Source organism: Passer montanus, unplaced genomic scaffold, assembly GCF_014805655.1.
Source record: "Passer montanus isolate IOZ18808 unplaced genomic scaffold, ASM1480565v1 scaffold89, whole genome shotgun sequence".
In the NCBI taxonomy this organism is placed as follows: domain Eukaryota; kingdom Metazoa; phylum Chordata; class Aves; order Passeriformes; family Passeridae; genus Passer; species Passer montanus.
The window spans coordinates 2,230,267-2,243,758 of record NW_024374256.1 but is presented as its reverse complement, the minus strand read 5'-3'; the positions used below and the strand labels follow the sequence as shown (position 1 = coordinate 2,243,758).

At 47.6% G+C, this 13,492-nt stretch overlaps 1 protein-coding gene across 1 annotated transcript in view; it reads right to left on the bottom strand.

The window, feature by feature from the left end:
- The window catches only part of CSMD2 (CUB and Sushi multiple domains 2), a 243,818-nt gene that overhangs the window by 120,813 nt on the left and 109,513 nt on the right, over positions 1–13,492 (bottom strand). Inside the window, exons 8-11 of the mRNA XM_039733794.1 lie at positions 11,289–11,366; positions 5,135–5,222; positions 4,059–4,183; positions 320–441 (exon numbers count right to left, since the gene is read on the bottom strand). Of these exons, the coding sequence (XP_039589728.1) occupies positions 320–441; positions 4,059–4,183; positions 5,135–5,222; positions 11,289–11,366 (413 nt within the window). The remainder of the gene's footprint in view (positions 1–319; positions 442–4,058; positions 4,184–5,134; positions 5,223–11,288; positions 11,367–13,492) is intronic.

Genomic DNA, 13,492 nt, shown 5'->3' with positions numbered 1-13,492 from the left:
AACCCATGTCCTAACACATCAACTCAGCCCTGGCCCCCAGTGCCACATCCAGGCTTTGTTAAACACACCCAGGGATGGGGACTCCACCACCTCCCGGGCAGAACATTCTAGAACTTTCTCACCCTTTCTGTAAAAATTTTTTTCCTGATATCCAACCTAAACTCCCCTTGGTGCAGCTGGAGGCTGTGTCCTGTGGTTCTGTCAGCTCCTGGAGACAGAGCCCAGCCCCAGCTGAGCACAGGCACCTTCCAGGAGCTGTGCAGGGTGACGGGGGCACCCCTGAGTCCCCTTTTCTCCAGGCTGAGCACCCCCAGCTCACCTTGGCGGGGTTGAGGGCGGTGATGACCCACACGCAGTAGGCGTTGTTGTCGTACTGCACGGGGTAGTTGGGCGACGTGATGACCCCGCTGGGCCCGCGCAGGTACGTGTCACACATCCTGGCTGGGGACACAAACGGGGACACTCAGCGCCGGGGGGGCCTTCCCGGGGGGCAGGGAGGAGGGATGAGCTTGGGATGGAAGTGGGAGGAGGTACAAATGGGAAGGGTGGCGTCGCGGCCTGCGCTGCTCCTGTTTTACAGCCGGGTGTAAAGATGGAGGGATTCTCTGTGAGGAGTGGGGCCATGAGAGCCTGATCCCAATAATCCCTGATCCCAACAATCCCTGATCCAAACAATCCCTGATACCAACAATCCCTGATACCAATAATCCCTGATCCCAACAATCCCTGATCCAAACAATCCCTGATCCCAACCAACCCTGATACCAACAAACCCTGATCCCAACAAAACCTGATCCCATCAACCCTGATCCCAGCAGTTCCTGATCCCAACAAACCCTGATCCCAACAAAACCTGATACCAATAATCCCTGATCCAAACAAAACCTGATCCCATCAACCCTGAACCCAGCAATTCCTGATCCCATCAACCCTGATCCCAACAATTCCTGATCCCAACAACCCCTGATCCCATCAACCCTTGATCCCAACAAACCCTGATCCCAACAAACCTTGAACCCATAAACTCTGATCCCAACAAACCCCCATCCCATCAACGCCTTATCCCATAAACCGCTAATTCCAACAAGCCCTGATCCAAACAATCCCTGATCCCAACAATCCCTGCCCAACAAACCCTGATCCCATCAACCCCCAATCCCAACAATCCCTGATCCCACTAATCCCCAATCCCATCTCCCCTCAGACCAACACCCAGCCCACTCCCTATGCTCACACTGATTTATTTCCTTTTTTTCCTCCTTTTTTTCCTCCTTTTTTTCCTCACAAAAATCCCTCCCCATCCAGGCCAGGAATGACACAACTCCTTCCTGATGTCCCCAAAAAACCCCATTCCCTTTCTTCCTGCAGATCAAACCCCCAAAACACTGCACAGCCAGGATTTATTAGGTCATTATTAAGTATTTATCAGCTGGTTTCCTTCTGTGGGCTCAGAACTAAGGTGGAAACTCAGCTCTGCATCTTCAAAACATCTCAGGTAAAGGAAAAGCTGGGAAAAGTGCTTAAGCAGGGAAAATTTTGCCTGTGGAATGCCTTTGATGTAATATTTAGCTGAAATATTCCACCAAAAAAAAGTGGGAGAAAACATCCTGGTTCTGGAAATATTCTCTGCTGTGATGGAGCCTCAAAATTAATTTATTTTTGAAGTTTATTCATTTATTTAAATGCATAATTTAATTTAGGAGAGGTATTTGCATTTGTGGAGTCTGAAAAGGTTTTTTTTTCTGTGTAAAATATAGAAAATAATCTCCTGACCAAGCTGTGGCAACATTGGGAATGGCTGGGAAGCAGTTTAGGAAGGAGCTGAGGTCACTTATCCAGGATGCTGAATCACTCCTGCCTCATCCTGGAGCTCCCACAGTGTAAAAGAAGGATAAATCCCATTATTCCCATTTTTCAGGTGGGATTAAGTGACTCTCCCAGGATGCAGAGGGAATCTGCTGAAGATGGGGAAGCTGCAGAACTTTCCCCCAGAGTTGGTTCACTGGGGATTAAGAAATTATTGAAGCCCAAGGGGTTAAAATCTGGGACTGGCTCTGGAATTTGGGAGAAACCCAATTAAAAAATGGCACAAACTGGGAGGAAAAAGTGGCAGAAAGCTGAAATAAAAATCAGACTTTTTAAATAGGAAAAAAACCCCAAAACATGGAAGTCAGCAGCTAAAAATTTAAGATGATTCACAGAAACAGAATAATGCTGGCAAATCCTTTCTTATCTCTTGCAGGAGGACACCATAAATTTCCTTTACAGTGTCACATATTTATGCCAAATATCCTCTTACACTGATTCAATTTATTCCAGGCTTGTTTCAAGAATTACATGGGATTCCAAAGCCCTGAAAAAAATCTGCAGATGAAATTAAAGAAAAAAAGAACTGGGAGGAAAAAAAACCCCTATTTATGATTTTAAGAGCTTTAAAGGGATTCAATTAAAAATATTACAAGTTGTTCTTTATTAGCATTACAAATATCACAATGTGACATTTCAGAGAGGGAATGAAAACAAAATGGCCAAGGGCAAAATGGAAAAAAACCCTCCATTCCCTGATGGCTCATGGCACAGGATGAGGCTCCTGGGGAAGCACAGCCCCAAAATTCCACATTTCCAGTTAAAAATCTCCCTCCATCTCTGCTTTTCCAGGTTTTATTCCAGCCTTTCCTCTAACAGGAGAAGGAGGATAGGGGAGAAAACACCTGGAATAGGGAAAGGGATGATCCTGCTCAGGTTTGACATCCCTGAACTAAAGGAATGCTCAGGAGAGGGAAGGGATTTAGGGACACTTGGGAGGGGTCTGAGAGGGGAGAAGGGGGTCCAGAAACAGGGGCTGAGGGGCTAAAAAAAAGCTTTAAAGTGAGGGTGGGGAGGCCTTGGGGAAGATTTCTAGAGAAATTGTGGATGCCCCATCCCTGTTAGTGTCCAAGGCCAACCTGGGATGGAGGAAGGCGTCCCTGCCCATGGAACAACATTTTCCTTAAGGTTCCTCCCATCCCAAACCCCTCTGGGGAGAAGGGGGTCCAGAAACAGGGGCTGAGGGGCTAAAAAAAAGCTTTAAAGTGAGGGTGGGGAGGCCTTGGGGAAGATTTCTAGAGAAATTGTGGATGCCCCATCCCTGTTAGTGTCCAAGGCCAACCTGGGATGGAGGAAGGCGTCCCTGCCCATGGAACATTTTCCTTAAGGTTCCTCCCAACCCAAACCCCTCTGGGACTCTCTGACCTGGCCAAGGGATGAGCTGAGGGCAGGATGGGTGAGAAATGGACATGAATTATTTGGGAATTCCCACAAATCCCAAAATCCAGCCAAGCTGAGACCCCTCAGCCTCCCCCTGGATCCTTGGGAGTGTCCAAGCTTGGAGCAACCTGGGAGAGTGGAAGGAGCAGGATGGTCCAACCCAAACCATTCTGGGATTTGACCTGAGGGCAGGAGGAGTGATGGAAAAGGGACACAAATCCCAAAATCCAGCCATGTTGAGCCCCCTCAGACTACTCCTGGATCTCTGGGAGTGTCCAAGGCCAGCTTGGAGGAACAGTGGAAGGAGCAGGATGGTCCTCAAGGTCCCTCCAACCCAAACCATTCTGGTATCTGACCTGAGGGAAGGATGGGTGATGGAAAAGGGACAGGAAAGAGCTGGGAATTCCTATAGATCCCAAAATCCAGCCAGGCTGACCCGCTCACACTGCCCCTGGATCTCTGGGTGGTTACAAGACAGTAGAAGGAGAAGGATGGTCCTCAAAGTCCCTCCAACCCAAACCATTCTGGGATCTGACCTGAGGGAAGGATGGGTGATGGAAAAGGGACAGCAAGGAGCTGGGAATTCCTACAGATCCCCAAATCCAGCCAGGCTGAGCCCCCTCAGACTGCCCCTGGACCCTGGTAGTGTCTTAAGACAGTAGAAGGAGAAGGATGGTCCTCAAAGTCCCTCCAACCCAAACCATTCTGGGATTCTCTGACTGGCCCGAGGACAGGATGAGTGATGGAAAAGGGACAGGAAGGAGCTGGGAATTCCCATAAATCCCCAGATCCAGCCAGGCTGAGCCCCTCACCTCTGCAGACGGGCCGGTGGTCGCTCCAGGCCACGATGATGTCGCTGACTCTCTTGCAGGTGATGCTCTTGGAGCCCTGCAGGTCGTAGCCCTCGTTGCAGGAGAACTGGATGCTGGAGCCCAGCCTGGAGAGGGGACACAGGGGACATCAGCCTGGTCCTGCCTCGTGCAGCCAGGATTTGGGGCCAGAGCCATCCCCTGGCCCCGCAGGCAGCAGGAAGGGAGGAGGGACCAGCTCTGCCTCCCCTCTGCTGGGTTTGCCCCATTGCTGATGTCCAAATCCCAGTTTTAGTGACATTTCATCCACAGCCTTGGGAGAGGACACGCTCAGTGTTCTCATAAAGTGAAATAAAAATCTTTATCAGCTGCTGAGAGTTCTGCTCTTTGATCTGTGGTTTGGATTTGCTGCTTTCTTCACTGGGGTAACACAATCCAGTCTGCAGCAGCTGGGAATTCATCCCATGGAATTTAGGGGCTCTTGGGATTCCCTTTCCTCTGCCCTCCCTCCTTTGCTGGATTTGAGGAGAACTTGACAGACTGGGATTTGATTGAGAGACATTTTCCATGAGCAAAACATCCCTGGCCAGCAAAATCAGATGAAATATTGATTCCCCACGGCCACCAGCAGCTGGGGAATCCCTGCAAAGGAAAACTGGGAACTGGAAAGGAGCAACAGCTCTGGTTTAAACTTTCTAAACCCCAATTAGCTGGCACTACACAGACTCAGTGACAAGGAACCTCAGTCACCTCAAATTCTCTAAGGGCAGGGCCATGCTGGGGCTTGAGCTAATTTGAAAAGTGATTTTTATTTTTTTTTTGGGTGTTTCGCTTTTCCAGGGGAGGGATGACAGCACAGAGGGATTCTACAACCTGGATTGGGAAAGGATAAAAATACTCCAAGAGATCTTTAGAGAGCCTCACGTGGAACAGCACACACAGGCAGGGTTAACACACGTGTTCCCCAAAACCGGGCAGGATTTTGGGAGGGGGACAGAGCAAACAGAGCCCCCCACACCAAGAGCACAGCCAGGGACACACAGGAGCTCATGCACAGGACACACAGAAAATGTTCTTACCTAAAATCGTTGCCTATCCTTTTGCCTCTCTCGGGAATCCCAGGGTCTGGACACAAATTATGTCCCTGGGACACACCAACCTGAGTTACTACAAAGCAAAAAACAGCACATACAGAGACAGAATAGCAAAAGGAACATTCTTTCAGCAGCTGTCTTGGTGGATGTGGCGAGAAAAATGGCAACTGGGAGCTCAGAAACCTCAATGTTTTATTCCAGAAAAACAACAGCTTTGGAAACAAATATCCTGCTCAGTTTACACACCCAAGAGTCTTCTAGAAAATGCCAGCTAGGGACAGAGTTTTCCCTCCATTCCACTACAGAAACACCTCTGGAAAAGTTGATTTTTTTTGGTATTTTTTCCATTCTGCTAAATGACACCAACCACAGAGCCCGTTTGCTGTGATTAAAACTCCACCTGCCACCCTCCAAGGTGATCTCACAGCCCTCCAAGCCCAGCCCAGTGTGCCAGGGAAAGAAAACAACTCCATGAAAAGGCAGGTGTGTGATCCCAGGGGGGAAAACCAAGCACAGAACGAGAGGGAGAAAGGAGAGGGGAATGCAAGTCGAGGGTTTGAAAGCCAAGTCATTTAGTTGGAACATGGAAAAAATTATGGAGCAACCTGGATGCCAACAAACATGAAATCCATGGAGTGGTGGCCAGCACTGAAGAAAGCTCCCAGCTCCATCCTCCCCATTTCCAGCCCTCTCCAACCTGCCCAGGGCACAAAAGAGGGTTCAGAGTGGGGGAACCTGGAGGGTTCCTCAGCCCTGGCACAATCCTGATTTCCAGGCTGAATTCCAGCACAGCAATTCAGGGACAAAAGGGGGATTTTGCCACAGGAATTCGGTGGGATTTGGTTTTCTTTGCACCCAAACCAACAGCACATTTCTCAGCCATGATGCTGAATCACTGGAACGACCCCGTTTCCATTCCACCTCTGCCCAGCACTGGATTACAGGGAAGAAAATCCCAATTTTACTCCTAACACAGTGCCCCAAAGGCCACTGCCAGGGGGAGGGTGACACTGAGGTGACACCAGCCCGTTTCTCATGGCAGACAGAGGGCTCAGCAGCTGCAGCCCTGCAGGGGCAGGGGGAAAGGGGAGAATCCACAGGGAGAATCCACCCACACTGGACACACACAAAGCCAAGAGCACCCAATATTTGGAATTTACCACTGGGGAATCCCTGGTGAATCCCCAGCTACAGCTCCTACAAGGAGGATGATTCCCAACTTTTGCTGATCCCAAAAATACTCCAGCTTCTCCTCAGCACTAACACCTCCTCTGATGCCCTTTAAGTTCTTTTTAGGAATTTCCTTTTTAAGGCCCATTTTTTCTCCCTTCTCTCCGTGCTGGAGCAGGGATGGGGCTGGGATTGTCCCCACACATGGCTCTGCTTTCCCTCATGATGCTTTGGTGCTCTCCTGTGTGTGTGGGAGGGCACAGAGGTGCCAGAGACATGGGTTCATGGAAAACAGCCTCCTGTGGGATTGTTTTCCCATTTTCCACTCCACAATCCCTGGTTAAGCTCAGTCAGCAGCACCAAAGCAGCAATCAGCTCCGTTTTCTGCAGCTCCAAACTTTGCTTTGCCTCTTTTCACAGGCCCAGAGGATTCCAAATCACCCCAGAGCGTGAAGGAAGGGAGCCCATGGATTCAACTCACAGCTTCTGACAGGAAAAGTTTGGCTGAACAAAGTCCCCAGGCGCCACCACCTTCCTTGGGCTCCTTCCCTACACCCAAAAGTGATGCCTGTGCACAGGCAGCTCCAAACAAAGGAAAATTCACCTCAGGATGAGACACCCAAGGAGGGTTTTGTGTCCCAAAGCCACGTGGGAGTGAAGGAAAGTGGTCAAATTCCTGATTTTCCTCTGTAAAACCCCCCCTGACCAAACACACCTGTAACAACCAGTTTCCAGGGCTGCACCCCAACATTTGGGAGCTCTTCCTTAGAGCAAAATCCCATTCCCACAGCAAATTCTTCCTCCCATGGTCAAACCCCCTCCAGACCACCCCTTTTGTGCCCCGCAGAGTGGGTCACTACTGCCACACACAGTGATTATTTCCCATATCAGATAAAAATGAAGCCTGGAATTCCAAACTTTGGGAAGAAACGATCCCAGATCCCAGGAAAACAAAGGCCCAGAGGAGAGTCTGTCACCCCAATGCTGAGGTCCAAGCCCAGCTCATGTCTCATTAGCTGGAGATTCATTAACACCTAAAAACACATGTAGATAAAGCAGAGAACAGGGAAGATAAAGCTGAGCAAGGGGGAGAGGGAAGATATCTCCATTTCTTGGGAGCTGGGGAATTTCTCTTTTAAGGAGAGTGAAAGAAAAGGAGGAGATGGATTAGATGCTCATTTACAGAAACTTTTGTTCTCTAGCTTTTGTTTTGAACACACACACACACACACACACACACAAACACACACACAGAGAACAGCCCAAAGGTTATAAACTGGATTTATCATGCTGAGAATTTGCTGTGTTCACCTTCCCAAAGTTTCACCTGGGCTGATTTCATTCCCAAGTGAACCCTTCAAGGTTACTGGAAAAACAACAGATCCCAAAAATTGTGATGAACTGCTCAATTTCTGTATTAGAAGCTCAGGAATTCTCTCTCCCAACCATGGGATTGATTTTCCATCCCCTCATCCTCCTGATTTTTTTCAGTTTCTTTCTCCTCGTGAATTCAGTGACAGCCAGTTCTGATTGTTCCGTTTGCCACTGGAATTCACTGTTAAAATCCTCTTTAGTTTTATCTCTCTTAATAAGAAAACTTCGCTGACAGATTCCCAAGGGATAATTTCTCACTGAATTTCAGAACTACAAAATCAAGCAGCACCTAAAAAAAAAACTTTGACAAAGCCCCAGCATTTCTCAGCATGAGCAATCCAGGGAAAGGAGCTGATGATTTCTCCTGGCAGGAGGGGTGGGGAGGACTGCAGCAGGAATTAGATGGTTTAAAGGGTTAATCTGTGTGGTCACACCAGGGTAATTCCATGCAAACTTCTGGGAATGATCCCAAAAATCAGGCCTGAGAGCTTGGAGCTGATTTAGGGGTGCAGGGCTCACCCCAACGAGGTCCTGCCGCATTTCCAACCCCCAAAGACCCTTCAGCACCCAAAAAACCAAGGATGAAATGATTCCAGAACCTCAGTGACACCAACCCAGACACTGAACACTCATTTTAGCAACACCAAGAGCGAAAAGGGCGCTGGGAAAATCCAATCCCAGCTGGGAATGTTCCACCAGGAGAGCTCCAAACCCCGATTTCCCCCCTGCTGCTGTCCCAGAACAGCTCTGAAGGTGAAGCTTCACAAGCAATCCCAGAAATGCAGAATTCCCAGAACATTTCCAGGCAAGCACAGCTCATCCCCAAGCCCCAGGTGCCTCCCGTGTCCCACAGACACCTCCCCAAAATCCAGGAACTTCCACACACTCGAGACCTAAAAACTGCTCAACCCACCCCAAAAATGACTTTGCAAAGCAGATTTTGACCGAGCTGGACACGCACAGAATTCCAGTCCTTCACCCAAACCCTTCCAGGCACCCCCCCAGGACCTCTGCAGCTGGGCCTCACCCAAACACCACAAAAACCACTTGGGATGCTGTTTTTTAAATCCAAACCACCACAATTTTCCCACTGTGGGACCTGGAATATCCACATTTACATTCTGCATTCAGCGCCAGAAATAGCCTCCAAAATACAGCCTAAAAATTTCAAACTATTTCTTCTACCTGCTGTATTTGTCTCTCAGTATTATCTTCCCTCCAAAAGAGATTAAAGCAAGATTTCTAAATAATGTGACTGATGGTGAGCAGTACAAGGCACTTAATTAAGATTTCAAACAAACACATTTCCACTACAACTGAGCCCAAGCAGCACCTCCCCCCAGAATTTTGTATTTTTATGGATTTTTTTCCCCTGCAATAACACAAGCAGCTGTTACATCACTACATTTTGCCTCCATTCAACCACACAAAACACACAAGGTTTAATCTGACCAGGCAATCCCAAATCCAAAACCTCTGCAAAAACCTACAGGATTAAAGAGTGGGTTCTTCCAGGGAGGATTTTAGGCCAGGTTTTAGCAAAGAGCACTTGGAAAGAAAACATTGCTGGTAGGAATAATAAAAATAAAGCAGGGACTTGAAGGTTGGACTTGATCTTTTCCAGCCTTAACGATTTTAGGATTCTGTTGCACAGCTTTAAGTGTTACCAAGAGACACAAAAATTCCTGAATTTCTGGTATTTGAGCCAGAGCAACTGGAAATTGCTCTGGAACAGGAAATTTCTTTACCCAGCCTGTCCCACCTGTGAAATTCTCTGTGATGCAAACTCAGCTCATGGAAGTTTGGGAGCACAGAGGGGCTCAGCCAACCCTGCAAATCCAGCAGGGAACAGAGCAGACAAAGCTTTGCAAAAAAAAAACCCCAAAATAAATAAAAACCTGATTTTCCTGGTGCCATCTCCTTGGGAATCAGCACTTCAGCAGCTGGAAATTCCCTGTGGGAGCAGAAGGTTCCAAAATAGGGACAATCAGGGCTGAAAATCCAGACCTGATGGAGAGCAGGGCACGGGGAAGGAGCTGGAGGGTGACAAGGACCATGGACTGGGGCCACCATCCCCATCCCCATAATTCCAGCTCAACAACTCCCAACCTGAGCTGTCCTCCATCAGCAGGATGAGATTTGAGCTCCCAAGATGCTGCCCTGGCAGCTCTGAGCCCCTTGGGATGGGATAAACCAGGCAGGGGGAATGAATTCCTGGTTTTTCTCCTCAGAAGTGCAGGATCTGCAGGAAAGGGAAGCGCAGGTGCTGTGTCCTCCTCACCTCAGGGCATTAAAAATGGGTAAAAACTGCTCCAAAGGCCATTCCCAGGAAGGAGAAATGGGAATTCTGTGTATTGTTAACACCACAATACTTCATTAAATCAATGATTTCACTCCTCTCCCCATGTTCCCCAAAATCCAGGGCAAAACTCCCCTCACTCCAAACACACCCCTCTGTCTCCACACCCAGCCAGGGGGGTTCCCAACTGGATTTTCCACTCAAATAACTGCACTGGGATGTTTATTCCAATAAATTATTCCTGGCAAGGAATGTATCACCCAGCCAGGAGCAGCCTGGACTCCATTTTAAAGGAAATTTCCTTTAAAATTGAATTATTTCCCCTGGACACACCCCCAGTGTTTTCTGCTCTGGAGATTTTGGGGGTTTTTTTACCTTTTTTTGGGCTTTGCTCCCAAAAAAAACAGAGCCTCTAAAAATTCTTCTGGGAGCTGGGAGGGAGACTCTCCTTGCAGACAGACACTGAGCCACGATTCAGATCCAGTCCATGCATTTTCCTGAATTTTGTATGCAAAATCCACCCGGCTGAGCTGTGCAAACTGCTCCTCTCTGATGGGGGTAATGGGCTGTGCAACAAAATGAGCAATTCCAGCTTCTCCCCTAAAATCCATTTGGAAAAATGCTCCATCCTGCTCCCATTCGAATCCATATAAAATATTAACTCCCAGTCAGATCTCTCCTGTTTCATTTTAGTAAGAGCTCAAGATTCAGGGACGAAACTCCCAGGTTTTGCTCCTGGTTTGGGAAGAACCTGATGGAAAGCTGAAAGATTTCCCTCCTGCCCGAGGGAGGCACAGCAGATGTTCTGCCCCTGACACACCAAGCACTACACACAACCTGAAAAATCAGCATTACAAACCCAGAATTATGATTTTTCTGCAGGGAAAATGAAATAAAACTCAAATATAAAAAGGAAGACGCTGTGACTACCTCTGTAAATTTTCTAATATTTTGTTTTTAATGTTGTTCCTTATCCCTGCTCCTTATTTACAGCAATAACACCGATCCCAATCCCAAAATTCTTTGTTTTCCCCACTAAAAGGAGCCCAAAGCCACGACCCTGGAGCACAGAATCAACCAAATGCAGAGATCCAACCCCTTGCACCCTTCCAGGAGTTAGTAAATGCTTGTGACCAGAGCACTGGGAGGAGGGAGTGATGCAGAAATGCAGAGGGAAGACGGAAAAGCACCCAAACTTTTCAGAGTGGCGAAGTTTTAGAGATTATTGGAAAGTCCAATGAAATGTTCCAGGAGATTGTTATCAAAAAGACAGTGAGGAAGAGCCAGAAAACTTACACACAGATGTCTTCTGGTTGTTGTCCTTGCTGGGCATGAGCTTCACCCCTCTGGACTTCAGCTCCATCTGCTTCTTGACTGCAAGGAAAGATGAGGAAAAAGTTTAGCTGAGCTTCAGGGATTTTCAAGTTTTTATTTTAAAAAGAAAAATGGGAATCACCCACATCCTTCATCCTTCCTTTGGGATCAGCCAGCTTATGCTGACTGCTCAAAACCAGCAGGGGTTTGTTTTTCCATGTCAGGGCTTTGGAGAGGGATTTATTTTCCATGTTAGGGCTTTGGAGAGGTTTAATTTCAAAATAAAAATGGGGTCCAACCCCCCCCATCCCTCTGTAATCCACTAAAAATGGGAGACAGGCAAAAGGGAAGCTCTGAGGAACTCCAGGGATGCTGAGAGGAAGATGCTGAGCTGGTTCCCCCCAGTTTTTCTGCTGCAGGAATTTATCCCATGAACCCATTACACAGCAGAGCCATTCCAGGGGAGAACTCAGAACCTAAAAACTGCAGAGCTGGTGTGAATAAACAGCAGGAAAAACAGCAGGGGAAAGAAAATTAAACCCCGTTACTGGCAAAGGGAAATATCAGTTTGCAGCCCCACACCTGGGGGACTCCTCCCAAAGTGTGACCATTCCCTCCCTGCTCCAAACCCCCACCAGGAGAGGAGAAAAACCAGGAAAGGGAACAAGAATTCATCCATCTCTAAGAGTCCCATCCTTTCCCAACAGGCAGCTCCCCACATCAGGGAGCAGCAATTTGTTTTCCTGCTCTGGATTTGGCTTCTGCTGCCTCCACCCCGAGGGTTTGACACAAACCCCACCTGGCAGAACCATCTGGGAGCAGCACAAACACCTGGATTTGGGATCAGCCCAGTTTCCAGAGGCAGGAATTGGGATAAAAGAGTCTCTACTGTGAGGAGTTGGGATGAAAGAGCAGAAATTGGGATAACCCAACAGGAACTGGGATAATTCCAACAGGAACTGGGGTAACCCAGCCCTCACTGCAGGAATTGGGAAAACCCAACAGGAATTGGGATAATTCCTACAGGAATTGGGATAATTCCTACAGGAATTGGGAAAACCCAACAGGAATTGGGATAATTCCTACAGGAATTGGGATAATTCCTACAGGAATTGGGATAACCCAACAGGAATTGGGATAATTCCAACAGGAATTGGGATAAAAGAACCTCCACTGCAGGAATTGGGATAACCCAACAGGAATTGGGATAATTCCTACAGGAATTGGGATAACCCAACAGAAATTGGGATAACCCAACAGGAATTGGGATAATTCCAACAGGACTTGGGATAATTCCAACAGGATTTGGGATAACCCAGCCCTCACTGTGAGAAACTGAGATAAAAGAGCCTCCACTGGCAAAAACTGGAATAAAAGAGCCTTCAGTGTGAGGAACTGGGAAAACTCAGCTCCCACTGCAGGAATTGGGATAACCCAGTGTCCAAATCACTTTCTGGGAGCCTTTTCCTGATGAGCCAGCCCTTATCCTTGGAGAAACCCACTTCAAACCCTTCTCCTCGTGTTCTTCATCTTGTCAGGCTTTCATCCCCAAATTAGCACATTCCTAAGACAAAGCTGTCAAGAAGAATTACCCATGTAACTAAAGAGGGGGGTTTTAATCGTGCTGGGCTTTTTTGGGCTTAAAAAGAACCTGTTTGGAACAGCTGCTGCAGGAGGCTCAGACAGGGAGAGGCTCCTTGAAGCTCACCTGAGGTGCTGCTTTGAGGGAGATGCTGGGTGCAGCTTTTCACTCATCATTTCCTCACAGCTTTTGGCTTTCTCTTTAAATAAAGCAGCAAGAACTTCAAAAATTTTAGCTGGAAAATATTCATGAGGAAAAGCTGCTGCTGTTCCTGTCTTCCTCACCAGCTTCAATCTGTTCAGGGCAGCTGCCTTTTTTTATTAATTTAAGAAGGGAAAACTAATTAACAGCAGGCTGCTGTCAAAGCAAATTGAACTCTTTGTTTCTTTTTACTCCAAATTCACCTGCAAGTGCAGCAGGAGGAAAAAAAGCAGCAGGTTTTGGGATGCCCCAAAGGTTCACGTGGATGGGAATCACAGGATATTTCCAGCTTGATCTCAAGGTTTTTAATAAATGTGGTATCAATGGATCAAAAAAAGGTCTTGGGGCTACTAAAACTCATATTTTTGGGGTAAAAATTTATTTCTGCTTCAAATAAAATAGT